This window comes from Camarhynchus parvulus, chromosome 13, assembly GCF_901933205.1.
Source record: "Camarhynchus parvulus chromosome 13, STF_HiC, whole genome shotgun sequence".
NCBI classification, from domain to species: Eukaryota; Metazoa; Chordata; class Aves; order Passeriformes; family Thraupidae; genus Camarhynchus; species Camarhynchus parvulus.
Window position 1 is genome coordinate 4,164,764 of NC_044583.1, and position 24,261 is coordinate 4,189,024.

At 40.5% G+C, this 24,261-nt stretch overlaps 1 protein-coding gene across 3 annotated transcripts in view; it reads left to right on the forward strand.

Annotated features, from left to right (window-relative positions):
* SLIT3 (slit guidance ligand 3) overlaps window positions 1-24,261 on the forward strand; it is a 482,483-nt gene that overhangs the window by 320,764 nt on the left and 137,458 nt on the right. For all 3 annotated transcript variants that reach the window (XM_030957781.1, XM_030957783.1, XM_030957784.1), the window contains 2 exons: window positions 4,000-4,071; window positions 13,358-13,429. In XM_030957781.1, the coding sequence (XP_030813641.1) occupies window positions 4,000-4,071; window positions 13,358-13,429 (144 nt within the window). The remainder of the gene's footprint in view (window positions 1-3,999; window positions 4,072-13,357; window positions 13,430-24,261) is intronic.

Below are 24,261 nucleotides of genomic sequence, written 5' to 3' on the forward strand. Positions count from 1 at the left end.
CATAGTTCTTTCAAAGGTATGACTAATTTCAGCTTTTTGTGATGTTTTACTGTCTTTTCCTATTTCATTGATGGGTGAAGTGTAGTTTTATGGGAGTTGACCAAAAAATACTCTTTAATGTAGATAGCTGCCCTATCCAATGTAGCACTTGCTATTGAAATTATTAATGTTAGAATTTTGCAGCAGAATTCCATTAGCAAGCGGTGCTGACAGCTTTTTGGGGTATAATTGGCATACTCATTGAGATCTGAGCTCATCATGAAATAATAAGTTATTGTGGCAGATGATCTGTGCCAAAGCTTAGTTAGCATGACAGGATCTTGTGGGAGAACCTGGGACAGGTATTTGGGCTGCAGAATGTCCCATAACAAACCTGATGTTTTGCCAGTTGTTTATCCACCTGTCTCCTTGTTAAAGTTTAATTCCTTCTGGACACTGAGGCTCTGGATTGAGCAACAGTTCTGTTACACATGGTTTTGTTGAGGACATTTGTTTCAGTGTTTAAAGAGATTATTGACACCATCTTTTCAAGATTCCCAGTCATGTTAACACAAAAAATATAATTTGGTGAAAAGATATCCTCAAACAGAAGAATCATCCATCCTTTTCCTTTAGAGGAAGGATAAGTTCAGTATCACTGAAGTTTTGTTAGCCTTTCTTCATTTCTGTCACTTTGATTTCAATGAACAATGCCATAGCAGGAAGATTTTCAATTTAATTAATGGATGCCCTACTGGGGGTACAAATGCAGAACATTAATATAATTGTTGTTATTGTTACCATTAACTACTATAATAATATTTTATATCATTCAGGGTATTAGCATAACCCTGTAAAATGTATTGTATTTTTCTCCTTCAGGTGAAAAAATATGCAAGAATGTTAGTGATTATAGTCCTCATTTGCACTCTGTACTCTGTATTTTGATTCTTTACTGAGTATTTCCTGCAAGATAATGAAGTTTCCTTTCCTTAGCTAATTGGATAACTGAGACTAATTATTAAATTAGATCCACTTGTCCAACATAATCTAGATATGACTTGATATTATTAGGTCAAGATGATAGCAAAAAATGTCTATTAATTCAAGTGTTATACTTGCATATAGCTGCATTTTGCTGTTTAGAATTATCTCTTCATCTTCCAGGATGGGAGAGTTATTTTGGTGATTAGGTTTAGTAAAGGAGCTGAAACCTATTTTGTCTTGGGCTTAATCAGAATTGCCCACATTTCCTGTCTCTGCTCTTCTGAGGTTTGTAACTAACAAGTTTGTAGAGCAAGAGTAAGAGCCAAGTACATGGAATAACTTTGAAGGTTGTGGTTGCACCTCTCTAGCTCTGATGCTTGTAGTGGCATTTCATGTTGTCAGACTAATTTTACCACATTTTAGCAGAAAACACATTGAGATTTCACAGGCTTGCCAGTAGCTCTGTGGAGTTGTGACATTTTTAAGCAGCTTCCACAAACTAAACCGTGTATGACATGGATTTTGCTGAGTACTCTTGTCAAATGAGAACAGTCCATTTTATATGTTGGAGATAATCAAGTAATCTGTTTTTAATAATGTTAGTCAACAAGAGAGTATTCAACCAATGCTATTAATAGTTTTGCATTTGGCTGCATCTAAAAATAAATCTGTTTTGTTTCAAAACCTTTTACAGTGAAGACATTTAAGCCATACAGTCCTGTGTTACTCAGCATCTTGCAGGGTATCCTTGCTCCCCTGGTGCAAAGTCAAAACCAATTGATGTCCCCAGCTGGTGACTGAGCACAGCCACCCTCCAAGGTGTGTGCAACAACCTTTTCAGAGGTTTCCATCATGCTGTCAGAGGTGCAGGGAGGGAGTGAGAGGTGACTGATATCATCCCTGCCTGAGTGCAATCCTGATAATTTTATTACATTTCCAGTTGAAGAGGCACACTTCCCCTGAGTGATTCTGAGATAGCCTAAACTAAGAAAATGAGCCTTATGTCACCTAAATTGTCCTAGTTGTGCAGCTTAGGAAAGCCTCTCTCTGTCTTGATGTAAATGAAAGACAGAATAGGACAATCTCACCAAAGCAGGCCAAACACAGGGAACAGAAACACCAGGACAAAACTGAATCCCTTTCTCTCAGTCAAGCCAGAAGGAGATGGAACCTCCTAATTTGACAGCAGTGGAACTTGGGCTCTAATGGAAAGGAAATAATGTGTCTAATTATCTTCTAATGCTGATTGTAGTGCAGCTGCATGAAGTGAGAGCGCCGAGCCCAGCGTGGCGTTTCTGTCGTTCAGGCACCATCAGTCACACACTCCTTAGGGTCCAGCCAAGGGAGAGAGGGAGGGTGGGAATGCTGAGCTGCAGCAGCTCACTAAAACACTGCTGAAATGCTTCAATCAAAATCTAGATCCCCCTTTTCAGATGCTTGTTGTTGTTCAGCAAACTCGCCTTTTTCTGTAATTTTGTCCGATTTAAATTCCTCAATATTTAACATTCCTCAATATTTAACATTCCTCAATATTTAATATTCCTCAATAAATAGATAGGACTGATCCACTTCATGCTTCTGCTTACTAGATAAAAAGCAGTAGTCAGTCTAAACAAGTTTCACAAAAACCTCCATAAAAACAAAAACAAATGTTCCTACTTTTAAGGTGACAAGTTTGGCTGCTGTAAGTTAAGCTGCAAAACCGAAACTTTCCACAAATCCTGTCCTGCTAGGCAGGATGTTGTAGCAGAAAACATCAATAGATTGCAGACCCATTCTTTATGAGCTTTAAAAAATAATCAAATCTTTGAACAGTTACCAAAAAACCAAACAAAAAAATCCCACTTTACATGGCCAGATTTGAAAAGAGTTTGAGGACCTCATTAAAATTTTAACCAACATAATTAGTAGCTCAAAAGATATAGACAATGGAAAACCTCTTTACTTTCTGATTAGTAAGTTCTTGTTCAAGTGATGTTTTATTTAGATTCTACTTGGATCCACAGCATGTGCCCCAGTGGAAATACCAGTGATGATGTACATGAAATACTGCATTGCTGCAGCTATCAGTGAAGAGATTTGACACTCCTGATACAAGCTGATATCAGCCATCAGGGAGTGCAGTGAGGTGGATGAAGGTTGTGTCCCAGCTCCCACCTGGTTTAGCTGATGGACAGAAAGCCTGGTGACAGTGACAGTCACAATGGGGCACCCAGCTCGTGGCACCTGGGTGCCAAGTGTAGTGAATTGGGCTCCTTGTGTAAAGTTGCTGTGGCACAGTCTGTATTTATCTTTGTGTTCTTGGCTGGTTATGACTCAAGTTGAAGAGTATTTTCCAAACCAGGAGAACACTTTACTTTAAAAATCCAGCAGGCAATACTGAGTGAGCCCCACTCACAGCCCAGCCAAAGGGTGGATCTGGCTGGGCTCCCTGGCAGGGTCTGCAGTGGGCTGGGGTCCCCCCAGTGCTGCTGCCTCCAGAGCTCCACAATTCCCATTCAGTTCCCTGAAGGCTTCCTCCAGTGTCTGAACTTCACCAGATCAGTGCTGAGTGGATTTTGTGCTGCTTGTTTTTTCTAGGCCATTAAAGCCCAGACCCAGAGGAGCAGCTGAGCTCCCTGCTTTGGGATCAGGGGCTGATCCCTGGGAGGCTCTGCCTGATCCTCTCTGCTGTTACCAAGCTGCCTTTCCATTGCCTGCACTGCAATGTTCAGACACCTCTGTGCTTTGTCATTTGCAGTGCCATCTCCAGTATCAATGGCTTTGGGATGGTTTTATCAACATCACTGTTGTTCTTCATAAAAACCTTTTGTAACATCCATGAAATCAAAGCCCTTAGTAAGAAAGGTGCTCTCTGCTGAGGCTGTGGCCTGTTATTCTCCCTATCTCTGCCCTTACATAATTCATAATTTCTCTGAGATAATATGATCATTTACTTCTGTTTTTATATCAAGTGTGTTCTTCCAATACAGCTAAAATATTTTTCATTAAATTCCCATTTACTAACATTTTTTTAAACCTTTCTTTTCACAGAGACATCAGTAAGAATCAAATAACTGACATTGCACCTGATGCATTCAAAGGCTTGAAATCTCTCATTTCATTGTAAGTAGAAAATAGAACTGAATGGGCATTTGGGGAGAGCTTGCATGTAAGAGGAATAAAAATGATAATGTGCTGTCTGGGGGAACATATGTTTCTGTGTGCAACTGCCAGCTTGTGTGAAGCATCTGATCTTTTGTAAATGAAAAATTTTGTAAATGAAAAATGAAGTTCAGAAAGGAGGACTGTCTACAAGTCTCTCATAAGGCTGCTGACTTCTGCACTTCAAATCACTTCAAACATTATTCAATCTTCTGTACCCGTGCACCTGCAGGCTGCTCCATGCCCCCACACTGCTCATGGCACACCAAAACCTCACCTTAGGCATGACTGGGGCTGTCAGTCAGGGAAGAGCTGGGGAAATATTTCCATACTGGATTTTTCTTCTATAGTAAAGAAATTATACTATCTTTGGAGTTTTCTGGTTTATTTGATTTTTTGTGGTGTGGGGATTTTATTGGATTTTGGCTTAGTTGGGATTTTTTGGTGGTTTTTTGGTTTGTTTTTTTGGGTTTTTGGTTTGTTTTTGTTTTTGGGGGTTTTTTGGGGGTTTTTTTGGTTTTTTTTTTGTGGTGGTGGTTTTTGGTTTGGCTTTTTTTTCTTAAACTAGTTAGGGAAGGACCTAATCATAAGAAAATGTTTATATGCCTTAGCTGTAATTACTGCTTTATTAAGCTGGAAGGGGACTAAGATATGATTTCATACAGGAGATAAAAGGAAGGTAGGATCTCTTGACAGCCATTTGTTTCTCTTTATAGAACACAGAAAAGTGATTTAGCACCAAGTTGAATTTACATGCAGCTGTATTTCAGCCTAGGTACCCACAGCACTATTAAAACAGTTGAGCTTTTAATGGGTAAAAAAGAGCAAGATCAGAAGCTGCATATTGAGGCTAAACTAGAATAGAATGGTAGAAATGTTGAGAGAAGAGGGAAGCACAACTAGAATGATATTTACCTCTGTTAATTTTAAAAACAGTATGGAAACAATTATATCATTAACATTCATATAACCCAGCTTAGTTCTTAAAAACTGTAGTTTGTTTCTACAAGCTGACATAAATTTATTTTCTGAGTACTAGGTAATTCTGAGAAACTGAATAATTTTTTGGCTAGAAGAATATCAGAAAGTTATTAAGTACTAAACTTCCATGTTGCAGTAAACCTCTGAGCCAGAATGCAGGATTGGCCCTTTCTTGTGCCCTGAATCCAGCTGGGAGAATGCCAGAAATATATATTAAGTGTTGCTGGTGTTTGTTGAATAGTTCAGGTGGTGTTATTCAACATGCTGTGGAAATGGTCAAATCCCTCACTGCTGTCTGGAAACAATTCAGCAGGAGAGTGACATTCACTGAAGGCTACAGTTCTGGCTTAGTATGAAACTACTGCTGATGCTGCAGTGCTGCAGCTTCCTGGTCCTGGCAATCCTCCTGGCTAGGAGTGAGCTGGATGGGCAAGGCATTTCCACTGGGCTTCACTTCCCAAGGCAGAATTTATTCAGCTTTAGCACAGTTAATTCAGATACCCCCAGGTGGCCTCAAGAGTGTGGGACAAAACACATCAGAGTGGACAGGAAGGAAATGAGAATAGAAACTGGGCAGGAGTTTATGCTGTTTTGACTTGCAGACAGAAGCAGTGACATGACTGTGTAGTCTCTGCCCAGTCATCCAGGGCAATATTTTAAGTAAATGATTTTTTAATATGTTCATATCCAAGTGGGTAAAACAGTGCTTTAGTCAATGCCAGTAGTTTGTGGCAGGGAGATGAGATGCAGAACAGCAAAGGCTATAGCAAGGGAACTGCTCAAGTCTTCCCTTTGTTTGCCTCAGTTTCCCTCCACCACTGACACACAAAGCTGTAAATCACAATTTCTCCTTTCCTTGGCAGCCTTGTTTCTAGGACAAGAATTCTTGAAATTGTCAGCCTCTTCCTCTAGGGTCAGTTGTCTGCTGCGTTTTTATTTTCTTCTGAAAGGTTTTGCCCTTGCTGTTCATGGCAGGTAGATCTTAAAAATGTTTTCCCTATAGTTGCCAAGCCATGGTTAGTTCCTCATCCTTCATGACCTGTCACTCAGACCTGGCAGGTTCCTCCCTGTAGTTCTTTCAGTTTCTGAGCTTAGATATCTTTATGGAGCAAGATGAAATGCTGGTCAGCAGAATCTGGGTTTCTCTGAAAGCTTCCCCAGGTGAGGACGCCTTGGATTTGCCAGCCCTCCTAATGTCACTGCCAAAGGGGAAAAAACAAGGAGGCAGGAATGAAGTCAGACAGTGGCTTACCAGTGTTTTCCCTCTTAGCAGCTCAGTCTTGTGGGTGCCCAAGGCCCCAGTAACTTCACTCAGCTGTGTGCCCTGGAGGAGCACTGCTCTGCATAGGAGGAACAGCTCTTTCTGTTCCTGCGCCTCACTCAGGTGGGATTGGTGCTTACATTTTAATGAGACATCATTGAGGTTTACTCTCTGCACAGAGCAGCTGGATTTGCAGCCAGCTGAGTTCCAACCAGAAGAAAGGAGGGGAAAGTATTAATGCACAAATGAGAGTAAGCAACTTGGTTTCCATTAAAAATGGAGTGCTGCTGTACAACCTAATATCCTTGTGCTTTTTTTGTCTGTTTTTATCCCCATTTTGTGCTCCTCCCTCTGCTCCCTGCTTGCATGCAATCACAGTGCTCCCTATGGGTCTGGGGAGCCAGAGTGCTCCTCTGGAAGGCAGCCAACCTTGTTAGTCTGCCTGCCTAATGCAGGCCTGGATTTAGTGGGGTCTGCTCTGCTTTCTCCTGAACTCAGCTTGGCTTGGTGTTTCCAGGCAGAAATGCTTCTCAGAGCACTCTGCCTGTTGTACCTGTGTTGAGATGGCAGAAAAAAAAAAGTGCATTGCAGTTTTGCAACATGGGAATGTTTATAACAGAAGCTGTTTCCTCTAAAATGTCTAAAACCTAAATCTTTTAAAAGTGCTAAGTGATCCATGTGCTAGCAGGTCATAAGTTTCTTATTGTAAATCTATATATTTTCTCTAATAAGAAATTCACCTATGGGAGTTAAACAGAGCACAAAATGATTATACTTGAAAGCAACCATTTCTACCTCGGGTTTCCTCTGCATTTAGCAAAAAAAGGCAAGTGTGTTCCTGTAGGGTACTCAAGACTTCTCCCTTCCCCACATGCAGGAAGAAATAAGTTATTTTCCTTATGCCCATTTTACAATGGATTTTGTTCCCTATTAATATTTTTCTTTGGATCAAGGAATTTCTACTTAGAAACATTTGGGGATGCACATAACTTGTTTTTCCTGGTTGTTACAGAATAAGGAACTGGGATCATTATGCTTTAAGAAATTTTCCCTTCTTTTTCCTGGAGTTTCCTGGCTTTTCCTTTTCTTCTTGTTGTGCTGGAAGAATTAGTCTTGCCATGCAATACTTCCTTCATATAAGTATGAGAGCAAATGATATCCCTGCATTGAGAGGTGTGGCGAAATTGGTTGGTTGGAAAGGAATGTATTACCTGAATTTGAAGGAAAAGTTAGAGAAGCATTGTTTGTAGTACCTGGTGTTTTTGTTCATGGTTAGCAGGGCCTCTGCAGGAGCTGGAATGGTTAATGGTTAATAACAGCAGTGGTTAATAATGCTCTGGCATGGGGGACAATAGCAATAGCTTCATGTTTCAAGATTTCTGCACACACTTTCTAAAGTAAATTAATTTTGCATTTAATCAACCCGGAATCTGTCTGGTATCAGCGAGAGAATTGTATCAGCATTTGGTTATTGTTAATAGTATCAGAGATAAATGTGATTCCTGGGGTCAGTAAATGTCCCACAAACGCAGGTTTGGAAGGCCGCATCCAGACTGTCTGGGGACATTTTATGGGATATGACAAAACAGTCTAAGCCTTCAGGGTGTTAAACTGCATGAATAAGTTTTAGACCATTGCAGAGGGAGAATTCCTTTGGTTTTGTTCATATACTGAATTAAGCTAGTGAACATTTTAAAAGCTTAGATTAGCCTGGGCACAAAGACAAGAGACAGCTTAGGTTTTGACATAGCAGTCCCATTTAGACCATCATCTCCTGGGTGATGATGTGTGGGGTGTCATTCATGGTGATTTGAAATCTGCAATAAAACACTGCCTATTGCAATGGCTGACAAACTTATTTTAAGGTAACAAATTGCTTTGGATAGTTTTACTGTGATTTATTTAGCTTAGCTTGTTCTGAAGAAATATGAAATAGTGCAGGGGGAAAAAAATTACAAGTCTAAGTTTCTTTTAGATATTAGAAATTTATTGCTGGTTTTATCCCTATCAATTTGTCCTCTTCTGAAAACCTGAATTCGTGTTGAGCCTGTGCCATTGTACATAGCTTGGGAAATATAATTCTTCCTAGCAGGAATTGTTTTCACAGTCTGAAGGAAAGTTAAAAGCATTCTGAGGACTGAAAAAGACATTGCATAAAGTCACAATTTGACACTTCAGTAAGAATGTTTCAGCCCAGCCAAAATAAAGGAACACTTAGCTGGAAACCATATGGTCTAAAGTAAGAGATTCTGTGCTAGGCTTTCATATCTCAAAAAACTCTGTGCCACCTTCAAGGGAAAAAATCTCTGTATTCTGTGATCTGAGTTAATGAAGCAGCGAAATTGCAGCTACATTTGCAAGTAAGGAAGCTGAGGAGCAGAGACATAAAATAAAGAACACAGCAATTATTGTTTCACACCCTTCGAAGGTGGCGTGTTAAACTTCAGTGCATCTGAAGGGCCATGTATTGGTAAAGTCAGTGCAAATTCCCTGTTTAAAATGCTGCAAGAAGTCAGAATGGATAGAGACTGTGAAGAATCAGTGTAAATTTCATGCTTTAGGACCCTTCTGCTGAAGGTTTGGTCCATCATTGATTATATTCTCACCCAGCATATTTGTGGCTGCGTGTGGTTCCTGTGCTTTCTTTGTGTGCGGTGTGTCCCAGAACTGCAGATCAATCTATGCAGTGACTATTTTCACTGTTTAATCTTTATTGTAGAATATCACGGGTTAAACAGCAAAACTTGAAGCTTAGTATTAACAATTAATTATTTAATTGGAAATTTAATATCTAACATGTCTTGGGATAGATACATCGTTAGGGGACTATTAAAATAGGATGCCAGAATCAGCCTAAAGAAACACAATGCCTCATTTGTGACTGTTTTATATTCGTGTAACTTCTTGTTGCAGATCCATAATGACTCTTTAGGGTGCTGGTCCCAGGGATTTCCAAAGCTTGCAGGGCTGCCAGGGGTTTGTGCTTTATGTGCTGTGCTGTTTGTCAGACCCTGACTTACTCTCCTAAAGATGAGGAGCCAATGAACAATCAGGAGCCCACACAAAAAAATAATTTTTTGGTCTTCTAATTCACTGATTCACTGTCTACTGGCAGCAATTACTGAAGTACTTTTATTTTTATTACATGTTAACTTTGTTAGTGTGTTTTTAATTAAAAAGAAAAATGCTTTGTGTCTGAAATTTCAGGTGCTTTGGGATAGAGGAAGGGTTGTGTCCCTGTGCCAAGCTTGCACATTAGCCAGGACACCTGCATGTCCTGCAACACGTGTGGGGAAAGCAAGTGAACACCACTTTTAGAACTTGTAATGCCAAAGGGAAAATCGCCTAAAATTTACCTCTGCTGGAAAAAGCACTGGAGATTTAAATGAAGCTCTTGAATTGAATTGGTCATGTTCCCTGCTATATGGCTTTTTAAAGTGTGTGTTTGTTTGGTTGTTTTTATTTTGTTTGGTTGTTTGGGTTTTGTTTGGTTTGGTGGTTTTTTATTTGTTTTGGTTTTGTTTTTTGAGGCGTTTTCTTGGGTTTTTTTACTTTTTGGGGTTTTTTTTGTGGTTGGCTGGTTTTTTGTTTAGTTTTGTTTAGTGAGTTTTTGGGGGGCGTTTGTTTTTTGTTTGTTTGTTTTATGGTGTTTCTGTTGTTGTTTTGTTGGTTTTTTTGTTTTATTTTGTTTTGTGGGTTTTTTGGGGTGTTTGGGGGTTTTTTTGTTTTGTTTGCTTTTTGGGGTTTTTTTGTGGTTGGTTGGGGTTCTTTTTTCATTTTGGGTTTTTTTGGGGGGGAGTGTTTGGGGTTTTTTTGTTTTGTTTGGTTTTTGGGGGTTTTTTTGTGGTTGGTTGGGGGTTTTTTCCAGGTTTTTTTTGGGGGGTGGGTGTATAATTTTTTGTTTTGTTTCTTTTGTTTTGCTTGTTTGTTTTTTAGGGGGGATTTTTGTTGTTGGTTGGGGTTTTTTTTCTGTTTTGTTTTGTAGGTTTTTTGGGGTGTTCGGGTTTGGGGTTTTTTTGTTTTGTTTGGAGTTTATTTGTTTGTTTGTATTTATTTTTGTCAGGGTTTTTTTTATTTTGTTCCTTTCCCCCCTGTGCTGCTGCAGAGGGACCCAGGGGTGCAGAGCAGGGAGAGGAGGACAGGAGAGGACAGGACAGGACAGGACAGGAGGGTCCCTGTGGCTGCCCAGGGCAGCAGCAGCAGCAGTGATGCAGAACCCAGGGATGCTCCTCGGTGGGACTGTGCTCTCCTGGCCGACACAGACACAGAACTCTGAGCAAAGCAGGATTTCTGTGCTTTCCCTGCAGCAAAGGGCAGTGAGAGCTGCACTGGGGAGCTGCAGTGCAGGGCAGAGCTCCCTCCCTGTGCTGCCCTGTTTGCTGCAGCCCAGGCATGGCAGGCAGACATGGCATCAGCTCGTTTGGCTCTGTGCGCTGCTCAGCATGAATATGAATTAGAGACAAGTGCCTGAGCTCTCATACTGACTTTTGTTTAGCTGCTAATCTGTTTGAATGCTAATGTGCCACATGCACATAAGCCAAATTAGTTTGGAAAAGGCTTATTTTCCTTTTCGTGGCTTCTAAAAATCAGAGCTTTGCTTTATTTTATAAGTTACTTTGATCTATTTTGCTCAAAATAATAAGATGTATAAACACATTCAAAGTTCAGTAGCACACTGCACTATAACCTTTGACTCTCAGATTTAAAAAAAAATTGCTCTGAGGGTCTTATTTTGATATTTGCATTCAGTAGTGCCATAGGACATGAGTGGTGATATTTCTTTAAGGTTTTGTTTTACCTCTGCAGCCAGAATAACCCTTAGGCTGGAGTGCCCTTACTTTCCATGGGCATTTTGTAAAACTTAGCTCTCAATTCCTCTTTGCAGTTGTGCTGTGCATTATTGATGAGCACTGATGATCCTGCTCCTTCACAAAATTGAGGAAGATGTTTCTCTGACATCCCAGAGTTTGCAGTCTAAACTCAGTGTACAGGTGACACACTAAAGCTAAAGAAAGCTAAAGAAAGATTTTTCAGAAAGATTGGGAGGTGAAGAGGAACCATACCGGGTTCTGTGGGCATTGATGTTTTAACCTTTTACAAATATTTTATTTGCAGAGGTTTTGCTTCTGCTTCCTAATACAGGTGCACACATCTTTGTGCAGAAAGAAAGCTGTGAGTCAGCCTTTCACATGTTGGTTTAGAGCCCAGGGAAATCCAGGGACTTGAATGTTCTGTCTACATGATCCTGTTCAACCTTTCCAAGTTCAGCCACCATTTCTGTCCAGCTTTGGATGGATTATAAAAATCTTCATGTATTGCATTACATTTTGTTGAAATAGGAAATTGTGTGTGTTTTCTGAAGCTAAAGTTAAGAAACAATCAGAAAAATTTGGAAGCATTCATGGAAGCTCACAAGAAACACTAATGGGAGCAGCACATTACAAACACCTCCTGACTCTGTACTAGATAGAAATTGTTAAATTTGTTTAGAGAAAATAAAATGCTGGATGACCCTGAGTTTCTTGAGTAGCACTTCAGTTCCTGCTAAAATGCAAAAGTAATGAAAAATTGGGTTTCAGTTTAGGTTTTGGTATTTAAATGGTGTTACTGTGTTTAGGCTCAGAAATGAGCTGCTCTGGGAAGGCTCCCACAGGGGTGATGGACTCCCAGTGACTGATGAAGAGCAAACTGAAGTGGTGATGCTCTGGGAAGGCCAGGGGGTATTGGAAATGGTCTGCTGTGCTAAGAGTTTGGTTTTCAGCATGTTCAGCTCTTCCTAATATTTCAAACATAGTCAGGCAGGGTAAGCCAGGATTTCAGCCAACATCCAAGCCTCACATGGTCTTTTGATTCATTGCCAGCCTATTGTTCCACATTAAAAAGTGAGGGAATCAACAAACTTAGTGACACATAAGCAGCAGAGTTTTAGCATTTGCTGGTTTATAACCATTTGCCATGTCCTTTGTAGAGCGTAGAAATTACATGAATTCTGTTTTTTCCCCAGTTTAAAATGTTTAGGTAAGGCAAAACGTTGTCAGAGGGAGCCTCATCATCTTCCCTTTTACCAGGACTCACAAAAGCTCCTCAGCCACTCTCTGGTTTTTACATATGATGCCAACCTGCAGAAATGACATGAGCTCCTACTTCAGCCACGATTGAATTTCTGGTGTTCCTGTCATACATGATTTTGCTCTGATCACTGGGTAACACATCTCAGCATAATGGTGGCTCTGTCTCTCTTCCCCCTTCATTCAATTTCTAAGGATAATATATGTGCATTGCTCCATAAAAAAAAAAGAAATATTTTTAATGTTAAAAGTGAATCATGGATATCAGGTCATATATTTATGGTTGAGTAAATATACACAGTGACTCTCATTTTTGTTATTAAAGATTTACTGGTTTTTATAACCAAGCTATACCGAAATTATTTTTGAGTTCCTGAAATATATGTCTATTTCCAGTTCAGGATAAATTTCTTTATATTAGTTCATTGAAATGGTAACAGCAGCTGGTGAAGCCATAATATTTTATCCAATGATGCCTGTGTCACATTTCATGCCAATTACTGTATCTTAAGAGACTCAGTTATATGAAATTTTATCGACAACCAGCTTGTGCTCTCTGGCTTTTAAATTCAGTATTACTGAGCAGAATTCTAGGTTTTTACATCAGACAATGTGCCTTTCAGTGGCTAAAATATTTCTAAAGAGGATGGGGAAAAAAATCCTTTAACAGAATGAAAAATATTTCAGATACAGTTTTTGGATGATGTCCAGTTTCTACATTAAAAATGCCTTCCAACACCAGACGAAGCCTGAATCATAACGACTCATTTAATGCCATGTGCTCTCTGAAAGGAAAATGAGATCAGTGGTTAAATGAAATGCCCACAGATCCTGGGCATGGTGCACCATGATCAATAAAGATGATAATGCAGAGATGTGGGAGGACACTAAACTGGGCTGTTATTGAAGATTTATTTTGTCTTCCTGAATCTTTCAGAGTGCTCTATGGAAACAAGATCACGGAGATTCCCCAGGGCCTTTTTGATGATCTTGTGTCTCTGCAGCTGCTGTGAGTATGATCCCTTCCTCTTCTTTATTTTACTGACTAGCTAGATTTACTGTTCTTTCAGCTCCTGACATTAATAGAACCACCTTTTCCACTGAAAACTCTCTGGGCTGTGCTAGTCTGTTGTTTCTGTGACAGGCAAGAGGGAGGCAAGGGCTGAAAAAACTAAAAAAGGAAGGTGTCAACAGTTTTATAGCACAGTGTGTATAATGGATAATAGACACGGAGGATTTAAGTGTGGGGAGGAAATGAGAGATTCTGTCCAAGAAAGGAAATTTGGTCACTGGCTGATGCGTGGGTGGGGATGCCATCTGATTGTTTTTACACATTTAGCACTTGTGGTTCAATGTCTGGATCCTTGAGGGCTTCTGTGCTGCAAGAACCTGCTGGGGCAAGTGATAGGGCAATGTGAGAGCTCTGATTGCTGCAACTCATGCTCAGTTCCACGTTCTTGTCATGTCAGATGGGGCTTAGCTGCAAGAGAAATGATGTTACAATATATTGTTATTTGAAGTATTTTATGCCATGTGTGATTTAACTTGCAGTCATGATCAGGGTAAGATATATAGAGAAATATTCATTATGTATTAATGGAGAAGAAAAGATTTCCCAAGCCAAATGTGAAATTGCAAATTTCACTCTCTGGTCTCCATGATCACATTGGGAACCTGTAACTCCTTCAAAGAGAAGGGAATTATGAGCCAGTCAGTAGAGGGAGCAGCAGGGAAGTGAGTTTAGAGTATTCCTAATGTTCTGGTTACCATCATGGATGATACACTCCAAAAATAAAGGTGATGTATCAAAAGTGAGTCAGTTCTGGTTTATGTCACATACAGCACTCCATCCCAAATGGTAAATCATATTTAATACAGAATACGAAGCAGCTTTTAGACATGTCACTTGAAGCCTTCCTGACAATCCTGATGTAACCAGCAATGAATTTCCCCAAGATTGTCCTTGCCATTGGATGTGTCACTGTGATTGCAGCCTGTGCTGCCCTTATATGGGATATCAAAGTAAGCTTAGATTTGCATCAGCATTCATGAACAAAGCCAAACAAGTACAATGGAGTCACTGAAATGACTCTCTATGCTGAGTGAGGGACTACTCAGATGTGTAATTTATCCATAAGACCTTAATTGCAGGCATGGAGCAGAGCAGGGCAAGCAGGAGCCCCTTTGGTTTGGCTGTGACAGTCCCTGGGCTGGGGCAGTGGGGAGCTGCCCATCACTTTATCCTCACCCTATGCACCTTTTTCTGGCAGCTCCTTTCCTCCCTCCTGCCCCAAACCTCACAAGTTTTCTGGTACTTCAGTGTTTCCGTGCCTGGGCAGTAAGAGAAATTTTGGGGATGGTTTGCCAGGTGTGAGGACAATAATTATGAAAGTACAGAGGAGCTGGGACTCATCCTAATTTGAGAAAAAAATCTGTATTTTAAGAAATCTGAGATTTAAAACCATCCTCCCCAACCCAAATATTTTACAGTTGCAACTTTGAAGTGATACTCTTCAAGACTTGTTCTGTCTCATCCAGGACACTTTACAGATAGAATCCTTCCCAGGAGGAAAATCTAAATAAGAAAATCACTCAACACATGGATCATCATGTCCCATAAAAGTATGGGTCTAGAACTTCTGCATAAGGCATTAAGCAATTTTTAACTCTTATAGAACAGTCCTAGGGCATTTAGAGCAGGCCTTCAGTGAAGTGCATATTTAACACAAGATACAATTGTTTTTAGTTAGAATTGGCTCAAATGATGCCTTGTTATTAAGGAAACAAAATCTGTGTGCCAGGGAACTGCTGGAAGGTGTTTTGCTTCAACTATTTAAACATTCTCAAGCTGAGACAATGTAAGTTGCCCTGTTTTGGGATTCCCAAAATACCATGACCCTGGAGCCTTCCAGGGTCTTCTTGAGAGTGTTTGTATGTAAAGCATCTTTTGGCAAAGAGAGCATTGAATGATCATGTTTTAAATGCAAACAAATGTCTGCAGCTTTTTGGATTGTGGCTTTGAAACAGCTGCTCTGGGATAGCTTGTAGTATTTTAATGGCTACTAAAAAAAATAATAAATGGCATTTGTTGGTCTTAGACCTGCTGTTGAAGAATTGGAAGAGTGCCCTATGATTAGATCTAATTTAGTGTTCCGTGGGCACTAGATTGGATTTCTTCTTATTAGTCTGGAGACACTCTGATAAGAGCACTCTGATTAAGGTATCCTGGTAGCCTGTCTGATTTCCTGAGCTGGAGCAGGAGCAGTTTAGAAAATGTACTGGCTTTATGATAAAGCAGGACACAATGAGAATAAGGGAGTCCTTGTGGGTACTGTATTATTTAGAAGGAAAAACTATTATTTAGAAAGAAAATATATTATTTTAAAGGAAAAAAATAATTACTGTGAAATTTCAGAACAGATAATATTGTTATTAATTGTTTTGGATATAACTCCTCAGAGTTTATCAGAAATGTAATTATTCTTCAGTTTAAATATACTGTCACAATATAGGCCAGGATTATTCTGTATTCTGGCTGAATTGCTCTCTGTAAGGGCCTAACACCCTCAGACAGTAGCACTGCTGTCAGGAGCCCCAGAGCTGGATAAAGCAGTTCTCATCTCAGGCATGGCCACATCTTCAAGTGTCCTGTTTGGCTTTGGTGTAGGGGAAATGAATTCAGAACAAGTTTTACACCACCTGGCTGGCATCAGCATTCCACATTTCTGCCCTATAAGGCAGAGGTGGTAAGCCAGTATTATATTTTATTTGGCAAGAAAATGACTAGGCGTGGTTAGATAATAAGGGTTTGGAGGATTTTTGTTGAGGGATTAGGGTGTGGTTTTGCTGGGCTTTTTTAAACCCTTTAGGTTTAATTCAAAATATTGTTTCTGAAGTTTTTGTTATAAGCAACCACCTTAAGTAGTTAACATTCCACCCAAAAATAATTGCAATTGGATTTTTGTTAAATTGCTGATTTCACAAATCTTATGTGTTTCTTAAGCATGCAGTGGTAACCAACAGAGCAGCAAAAATCATTCTGCAAGTCCAGCTACACATCTGTTCTGTGGAGCAGAAGCTTTTCTTGGACCATGGAGTTTTCCTTATCCTGTTTGAAGGTGCCAGAGGAGAGGATGATAGAAAGCTTTGTAGCTACTGTACCCTCTCCTCACACATTCTTCTTTTCAGCAGGCTGTATCAAGTGTCTTCTGGGAATTTTAGGTCAATTTGGGTTTGAGAGATCTATGTTGTTTTCCAGAAAAGGATATCTGTTTTTTTAGCTTTTGTGGTTTTTTAATACAGTGAATGGAAACTTTCATTTTATTGGGGGATGCGTCCAAGCTGTGAAACAGTGTTTGATTAATTTAATTGTTTACATTTCTTGCATTAAATACCAAAAGAATGACAAAGGCTTGAGTTTAAGGTGGAAGTTTTTGAGTAACCATTAGCTGAGGATGGTTAGTCCAGGAGGCCTTCAACTGACCCCTTGGGCTTCCTAGAAACTGGAAGACATTTAAATGTCCTGCTCACCTGTCCTTGAGCTCCCCTGGAATGCAGACAGGCCCCTGAGCTTGCCAAGGTGCTGCCAGTCACTGGAGGGGGGGCTCAGCCTGACCCTGCAGCTCCTTCCCTTGGGGCAGCCCTGGGACAGATAAACCCAACAGCAGCCACTGATGCCCCAGGTTTAGCTTTTATATCTTCCAGATTCTGTTCTGCTTTAGTGTGTGGGTTTGCGCTTCATATCGGGGAGGGTGAGCTCTCTGCACAGAGCAGGGAGACAAAACAATTCCTGCTCCAGCTGGGGACCAAGGACAAATGATCCAAATATCAGCCCCAAGAGCATAATCGATAAACTGAAGAGAGAAAACAAGAAAGATGGGACTTTATGGGCTAAAGCTGTAATTGGACAATTAACTCCAATATGCTAATGGACCAAATCTTACAAAAATGTGAGACCCTGGGACCTGTTGCCCATTTTTTGTGGCCATTTTGGGTTGTGCTGCTCAAGGTGGATCCATTGAGGCCTCTTAGTAAATCCCAACTTTATTCTTTAGCTCCATCTAGTCTTTGCTCTAGGCCAGCCTTCACAAGGCACCACCGCAGGCACTGAGTTTGTGATATTTGTCATATGTAAGCAGCACACTTCCCTCCCTGCAAGCCAGATTAAAAGCAACATTCTGGGAGCCTTTTGTTGCAGCGTGCGCGTCGCGGCGCTCCGCTTCCTGGAACAAGGAGCTACCATCAAATCTCTGCTCTTTAAAGAGGCTGCAGAGCAGAATAACATGAGGGATGAAGTCTCATTTTTTAAATGTCTGGCAAGTATCAGTTTCCAGTAAATCCTTTTCCTTGAGGAAATTTACTTTGCATAGTTGCTAATCATACAAGCGCTCAGGAGTGTTGATCCTAAATCTTCTGCTTGTGATCCCCATGTTTTACTGAGCAAGGAGAATCCCCATGGTGAGCTCTGTTTTGGTGTTGCTAAACATCAGGAGATCTACTCCTGTGGTACATATATATTAAAATCAGAGGCTTGTTGTGTTTCTCTCTCAAAAAACGGAGCCAGAAGCTGACAGCCTTCTCCTCCCTCACCTAATATCTGGGCATTGGGGAAAACTCAATGCTGCAGTTGGAAAGGACCAATAATCATACTTGTGCCTGGAGTTTGACATATTGACAGATAAAGTGATGTCAAAAGTGGTGACAAATTATCAGTCATCTAACCTGGGTTAAAATTGGAACTAGATATAATATTTACAACTCCAGCCGACCCTAAAATAGACTTGTGTGAAGTGACAAGTCATGTGTGTACTTCCAGAAACTGCTATCATCAGTCTTCCCAAAATTCAACAGGTCAAATTTTGGTTTGAGTGATTCTTATTTTTTTTTGTACCTTGATTTTTATGCTGTTTTTTTCTGTGATTAATAAGGCAGATACAAGGCAGGGATACTTGGTATCCCCAGCTCTTTTCTGTTGAGGTTGCTTGAAAAGTATCTTCATGGTGGATTTGCCAAGTTTGAAGTGCTTGTGTTGATTTGTAATTCTAAACTGAATGCCAGTACTGAAGAGCTTAAAGCAGGATCTACCAATTATTTATTGTGTATTTTTAGGGCTTGGTAGAATCTCAAAGAGAATGCTGCGATGTACAAACCATACAGAGTATTTAAAAACAACAGAATGTACATCAATTCCAATTTTTGGCATTGTATACATTGCACTGTTGTATACATAAATATATTAACCAGTTATGTAAACAGTACAGAAATGTCAGAATAAAGGAAGTGCAGTTTTCCATTTACAAGTCTAATAGCACAGTATTCTCCTCTTCCCCATGGTGATCTGGGCTTTAAGTGATGTATAAAATCTTATTCTGTTGAGTTCTTAATTTTTCCCATGGAGAATAGACAACAGGCAGTAAAAAAAGAGCCCTTGTGACTGATTTAAGGGGAAAACATTTTCACAATGATGTCAGGTAGTTGGAGTAGGCTGCCCAGAAAGCTGTGCATCCTCTGTCCTTCAAGGTTTTAAAGACCAGACTTTATCCAGACTGGATAAAACCCAATCTGACCTGGTATCTCATCCTCTTTTGGCAGCCTATCAGGACAAACAACCACTGGAGCTTCCTGGAATTCTGAATTACCCTGTGATCTGGTGAAATGCATTAGCTGTGCATGAATGAGTCACGCTTTGAGTGGGTTTCAGACCAGATGACCTGGAGGTTCTATGCAACCTGTGTCATTTCTGGGATCTGTGAATCTAAATTCTTAACAAAATGGCATATGAGCTTTTCTCTTGATTACTCAAAATATTTCTGGCTACAGCATAGAGACTATGCCACCCTCATCTTTCCAGTCCAGCACAGAATGCTCTCTGCACAGACCTGTTTAATAGCTTTAGAATTGCTTTCCAGCCATTTGCCCCAAGCTTTTTTTTTCCTTCAGATTTCTGCATTTAGGTTGCTATTGTGATAATGTTGCTAAACTCAATAGCCGCTGTTAAAAGTGAGGAAGCAGCATCTGCCAGACTCAGAAATGCAATTACAGTCAAGCACTAATGACAGAGTGCTGCAGCAGCATCTGCCTTTCCTGTGTCGCTGGTGTGGCCTGGCTGCATGCAGCCTCCCAAAGCACTGCTCATCCCCGTGTCAGTGTGAGCAGCAGCCTCTGATGCTCTGAGCTGGCCTCTCCTGACAGCAGCTCTCCTCGCTGTTACTGCACACAAACCCAGCCCCAAAAGCTGTGAAAATGTGTTTGCTCCATTGTGCATCTGAATTGTCATGTGGTTATCTCCAATCAGCTGTGATCTTACCTGCAGGCAGAAGTTAGACACTGTTGAATTTCAAATAGCACAAGTCTGGGTGCTGTGACAACACGTGTTTCTGATTCTCCAGGTAGTAACAGAAGTACCACAGGATTGTTTTGTGGGTGGTGTTCAACCAGAGCTGGAGATTTTTGGTTTAGAAAAGGAATTTCTGAAATCCCTTTCTAAATTCCCACCACAACAACAATGTCAGATTGTGCTCTGTGTTTCCTTCTTGACTCATTATCAGCTTGCGACTTTTCCATTTTAATTTACTGTGAATAAATTTGTCATCACCATCATCCAGTTTCCTGAACATGGAGAAGCATTTGAAGCTGGTTAAGCAAGCATGATGATGATTTCATGCTGGTTATTATCAACTGAAGCACTGACAGGCTCTTCAGTGGTCAGTCATCACATTAGCAAATGTAAATTTTAGTAGATGTTTAAATATCTCGACACAATGAGAGACAATCAAAATGCTCCCTGACAGTCCAGGCCATCTTAAAACGTTCCTGAAACTTAATATGATTATTTTGCCAATAACTAGGCAGGGGCACACACAATTCTGTCTTTAGATGTTGCTTATCACTGGCTGCTGGGATGACCAAGTGCTTGACTGGATATTGCTGTATTCTCCTGTGAAAAATTGTATTAAATCAAGGATGACACTTGATTCCCTATAAATTTCAAGAGAAAATTCTGAAAAATGCATGCTAAATTTTTTTGAACTTCTTGTAACAGATATTGTATATTCTAAGGAAAGCTTTCTGCTGAGAATTCTTTCTTTGCTGCCTTATAGTGCCTCTGCATGTAGGTGAAGCCTGCAACTATTGATATTCTATAAAGGTCATGCCTGTTCAATTTGTATTCTGCTGTTAGCCAGGCAAAACTGTTACCCAGTTCTCCTCTCCCTTACAAGTCTCCTGTGCCTCTTACATCTGTTTTTTCTGGTGAATTCTCATTTTCCCCAGTGGAGTCTGGCATGTGGGATGTGCCAGCCAGTTCATGGGATGCCAAACATTTTCATTCTCATCGTGTTGTCGTTGCTGTCAAAACACAAAGCTGGTGAAAAAGGAAGAGAAGCTTTTCAGTGCCTTGGTGCAGCTTTTCTCCCTGACACTTTCCTTTAGGCTCACTGCTGTATTTAGGATGGTTCCTGCTCTATCCTGGAGCACCAGAGGCCAGCCTGCAGTCCCTGGCACGTGTAAGGTTGTCAGGCTGCTGTTGATTCTCCCAGTTTTGTGGTTATTTCCTGATAGTTTGATTACTTGACCTCACTGAGATAAAAACACAAACATGGCAGAGGGTAAAAGCCATATAAACATTCCCATTTGCTCTTAAAAAACAATTTTTTCAGTCATTTTGGGTTTGGAGTTCAGAATGTTATTTAAATGTTAATCACTTGAAGCTGTGCTTGGGCATATAATTCAATTATGGGACCATCTTAATTATGCAGATGGTGCTTATGAGCAGCTGATACAATTACAGAGCCAATTCAGTGCACATTCATTTCAAGGGCTTAGCTGAAACACGTTATTATTTCAATGTGTGTGGACAAATCCACTTTTTTTCAGGAAATGGGTTCATGGAATTGTAATAGTGCTCTGCTCAGCTCGTTGTTGCAATGGTGTGCAAACCACAAGGTTTTTAACCATTCTCCCTCAATCTGTGGTGGTCCAAGGCTTGTGAGAGGTTTCTTCATGTTTTTTACATCTCCAGAGGGATGAAAATGGAGACTTGAGTTAATAATCCATCATCCCTCTGGGCAGCAGGCGGTTTTATTTCTACTTGAATATTTTGAATGGTGCCCCACATCTGGAGGCCGTGTGTAAATCTCATCCAGTCAAGCTGATAACAAAATAGGAGAATTAGTGGAATTTACTTTCACCATGAATTGCTGCAAAAATAAATACTGGGTAATTCCTGCAAAAATAGAACTCCACTTTTAATGTTGTTCCTTCTCCTGGTGTAAGTCCAATAAAGGAACCCTTGGTATGTTTTATGGCCTGGTTCAGTGTTCAAGGAAGATTCTGCTTCCTGGAATATGCTTTTCTCATCTGCCTTTGTGTTAGTTTAAAAAACCTCTTAAAACCACTTTTAACTCCACGTGAGGCCTGCCTTGTATACTTAATTAAAAATTAGATGCCATTAGTGGAGCTGGGATAATGAAGAAAGATTAAATAAAAGACTGAGATGTATAGAGGGGAATATTCATAGCAGATATTTTAAAATAACTGAGAGTTTTGAAAGGAATGTGAACCTGAATGATTCTGGCCAAAAATCATCATCTAACTCACAGTAAGTAGGAGGGAAAAATTTTTAGGGATGATGTATTCTGCTTCCTCCGTTTCTTTTCTCCCCCCAGTTTCTCACTGATTCTGAGCAGAAATAAGTCATTAATGTGCCTCACCATCCACCTCCTATGGCCACACCTGTATTCCTGTTGAGCAGACTGTCTGTGATACACAGAATAGGTCTTGGCACCTCAGAAAAGCTGTTTAGGACCTGAATTCCCGCTTCTGAACAGTCTGCACAAGCACTCTTCTGTTCCAGGTTACTCTGATGCTTGAAGAGGAGTGTGTGCCTCTGTATTTGTGGCTGTATAGAGGATCAGTTTCTCTCGTTTTCAGTGTTTGGCTCTAAATAAACATTACAGATTATATCACCATGAACAGAGTCATCAAAAATTCATGCCAGGAACTTCGTCACTTTGTAAATTCTATTTTCCAGCATGAGGTTTATTCATGTTTTGTTGAAACTAATGGGAGAGTGTCTGGATCCAGTGTATTCACTGCAGTTCAGGTCAGTTTTGCTCAGAGGGTTTTTTTCAGAGGGATGGATCACTAATGTAGACTTTGTGCCTGATCTTTGCACAGGAGGGAACAGCATCTGCCCAGAGCAGAGCTGCTGGCACTTCTGAGGCACCCCAAGAAGACATCCTGGTTACCCACATGTGGAAATACAATTGTAGTCCAGTTGTAAATTCTCTTATTGCTGAGACTGCTTTCATTTTTGCTTTATACCTTGTTACAAGTACTGCTTGAAACCTAAACCATTACTATAATAATGGAAAAAAAATAGCACCTAGCAAAATAAATGGAAGTACATACTTGTTTTACAGTTTTGTTCCTGGGTCATTTCCCTCCTACTTACTGTGAGTTAGATGATGACTTTTGTCATGAGACAGGAACAGCCAAACCAAGCTGGTGTGCATTCCCTAAAATCAGAGTGGCACCAGTGCAAAAGGACAGGGGGTAGAAGCCAAAGGATTTGTAACGCCTAAGAGCATGTCTAGGGATACTGTTCAAAATTCAGTACCTGGTTCTGCATCCCACTGCCTTGCTGAGCCATTCTTTATGGCTAAGATTCTCTATGAGCTGGAAAGAGAAATGCATGATGTGTGAGATCTGAGAGGAGGAGGTTGCTTTGCTCTGGTTTACAAGTGGCTGTCAGAAGCAGCAGGAGGAGATGGCATTTGCTGCTGGAGCGAAGGAGGAGGAGCTGTTCCTGTGGCCCAATGGGAAAATTACCCTTTTACTTTTGGGGGAGCCAGCAGGAGTGTGGATTAGGTGTCATGGAAATACAGATTCCAGAGGGGTCATACTAGTGCTGCTTATGATTTCATAAAATTGTTTTAGCTATTAGTTCATGCAAAAATGTAACCTCATTTATCCATCATTGCCTTCTATGGGATTTTGTCTTAACTAATGTCAAACTTCATTTTCCACAACATATAAAGGAGGAAATTGGGGTAAATTGATACTGACTTTCCTGTAGGCTGGGAAGGGGAGCTTTCCTTTGGAGCCCTCTCCTTCCAAAGCATTCCTGCTCTCCTGGAGCTCCCCATGCTGCCCAAGGCTGCCTGTGTGTCACAAACACTGTCGCTTTTGGCTGCAGCAATGGCTCTGCCAAAACAACAGTGGGAGCAGAGAACTGTAATGAGCTTGTGATGCTCCAGAGGTTTCAGGAGTGTAAAGGCAGAGGAAGCATTTTCTGAACTACTTTTTGGAGAAAAGAGAAGTATCACATGCAGCTAGCAAGCTTCTATTTCTTCCTGAGTGGCTGTCCTCTTGTCTTTAGTGGTGTCTATGCAGTTTGTTGAGAATAGAAGGTCCCTGTGCTGCTGTTAGAGGTGTCCTTAAAATGATGCATTTGCTTGCTGAGAAATAGAGGATATATTTTCCTTTTTGCCTATTTGTCTTCTGTTTTTGCATTAGTGTGCTGCCTCGCAGAGAGCCACGTTGATGCAATATTTGCTCCTTTAAATTCATTGACAAGGGAAGAATTTTGAGCTCAGAGGACTGAGTTAACAACATATACTGTTTGCAGTTTACCATTTTTCTCAGTAGTTCTTGGTAGTAGTCAAAAGATGTGGATTTTGGCTTTGCTAAGTAAATAGGTAATTTCCTGCCTATTTCCCTTCTAAGTGCAGGATACCACCTATGCAGATGACAGTGACAAATTAAGTGTTCTTGTGTTTGATTGTCTCAGCAGGAGATGCAGCTTGTTGTTGGGATTGTATATACTTATGACATGGGGCA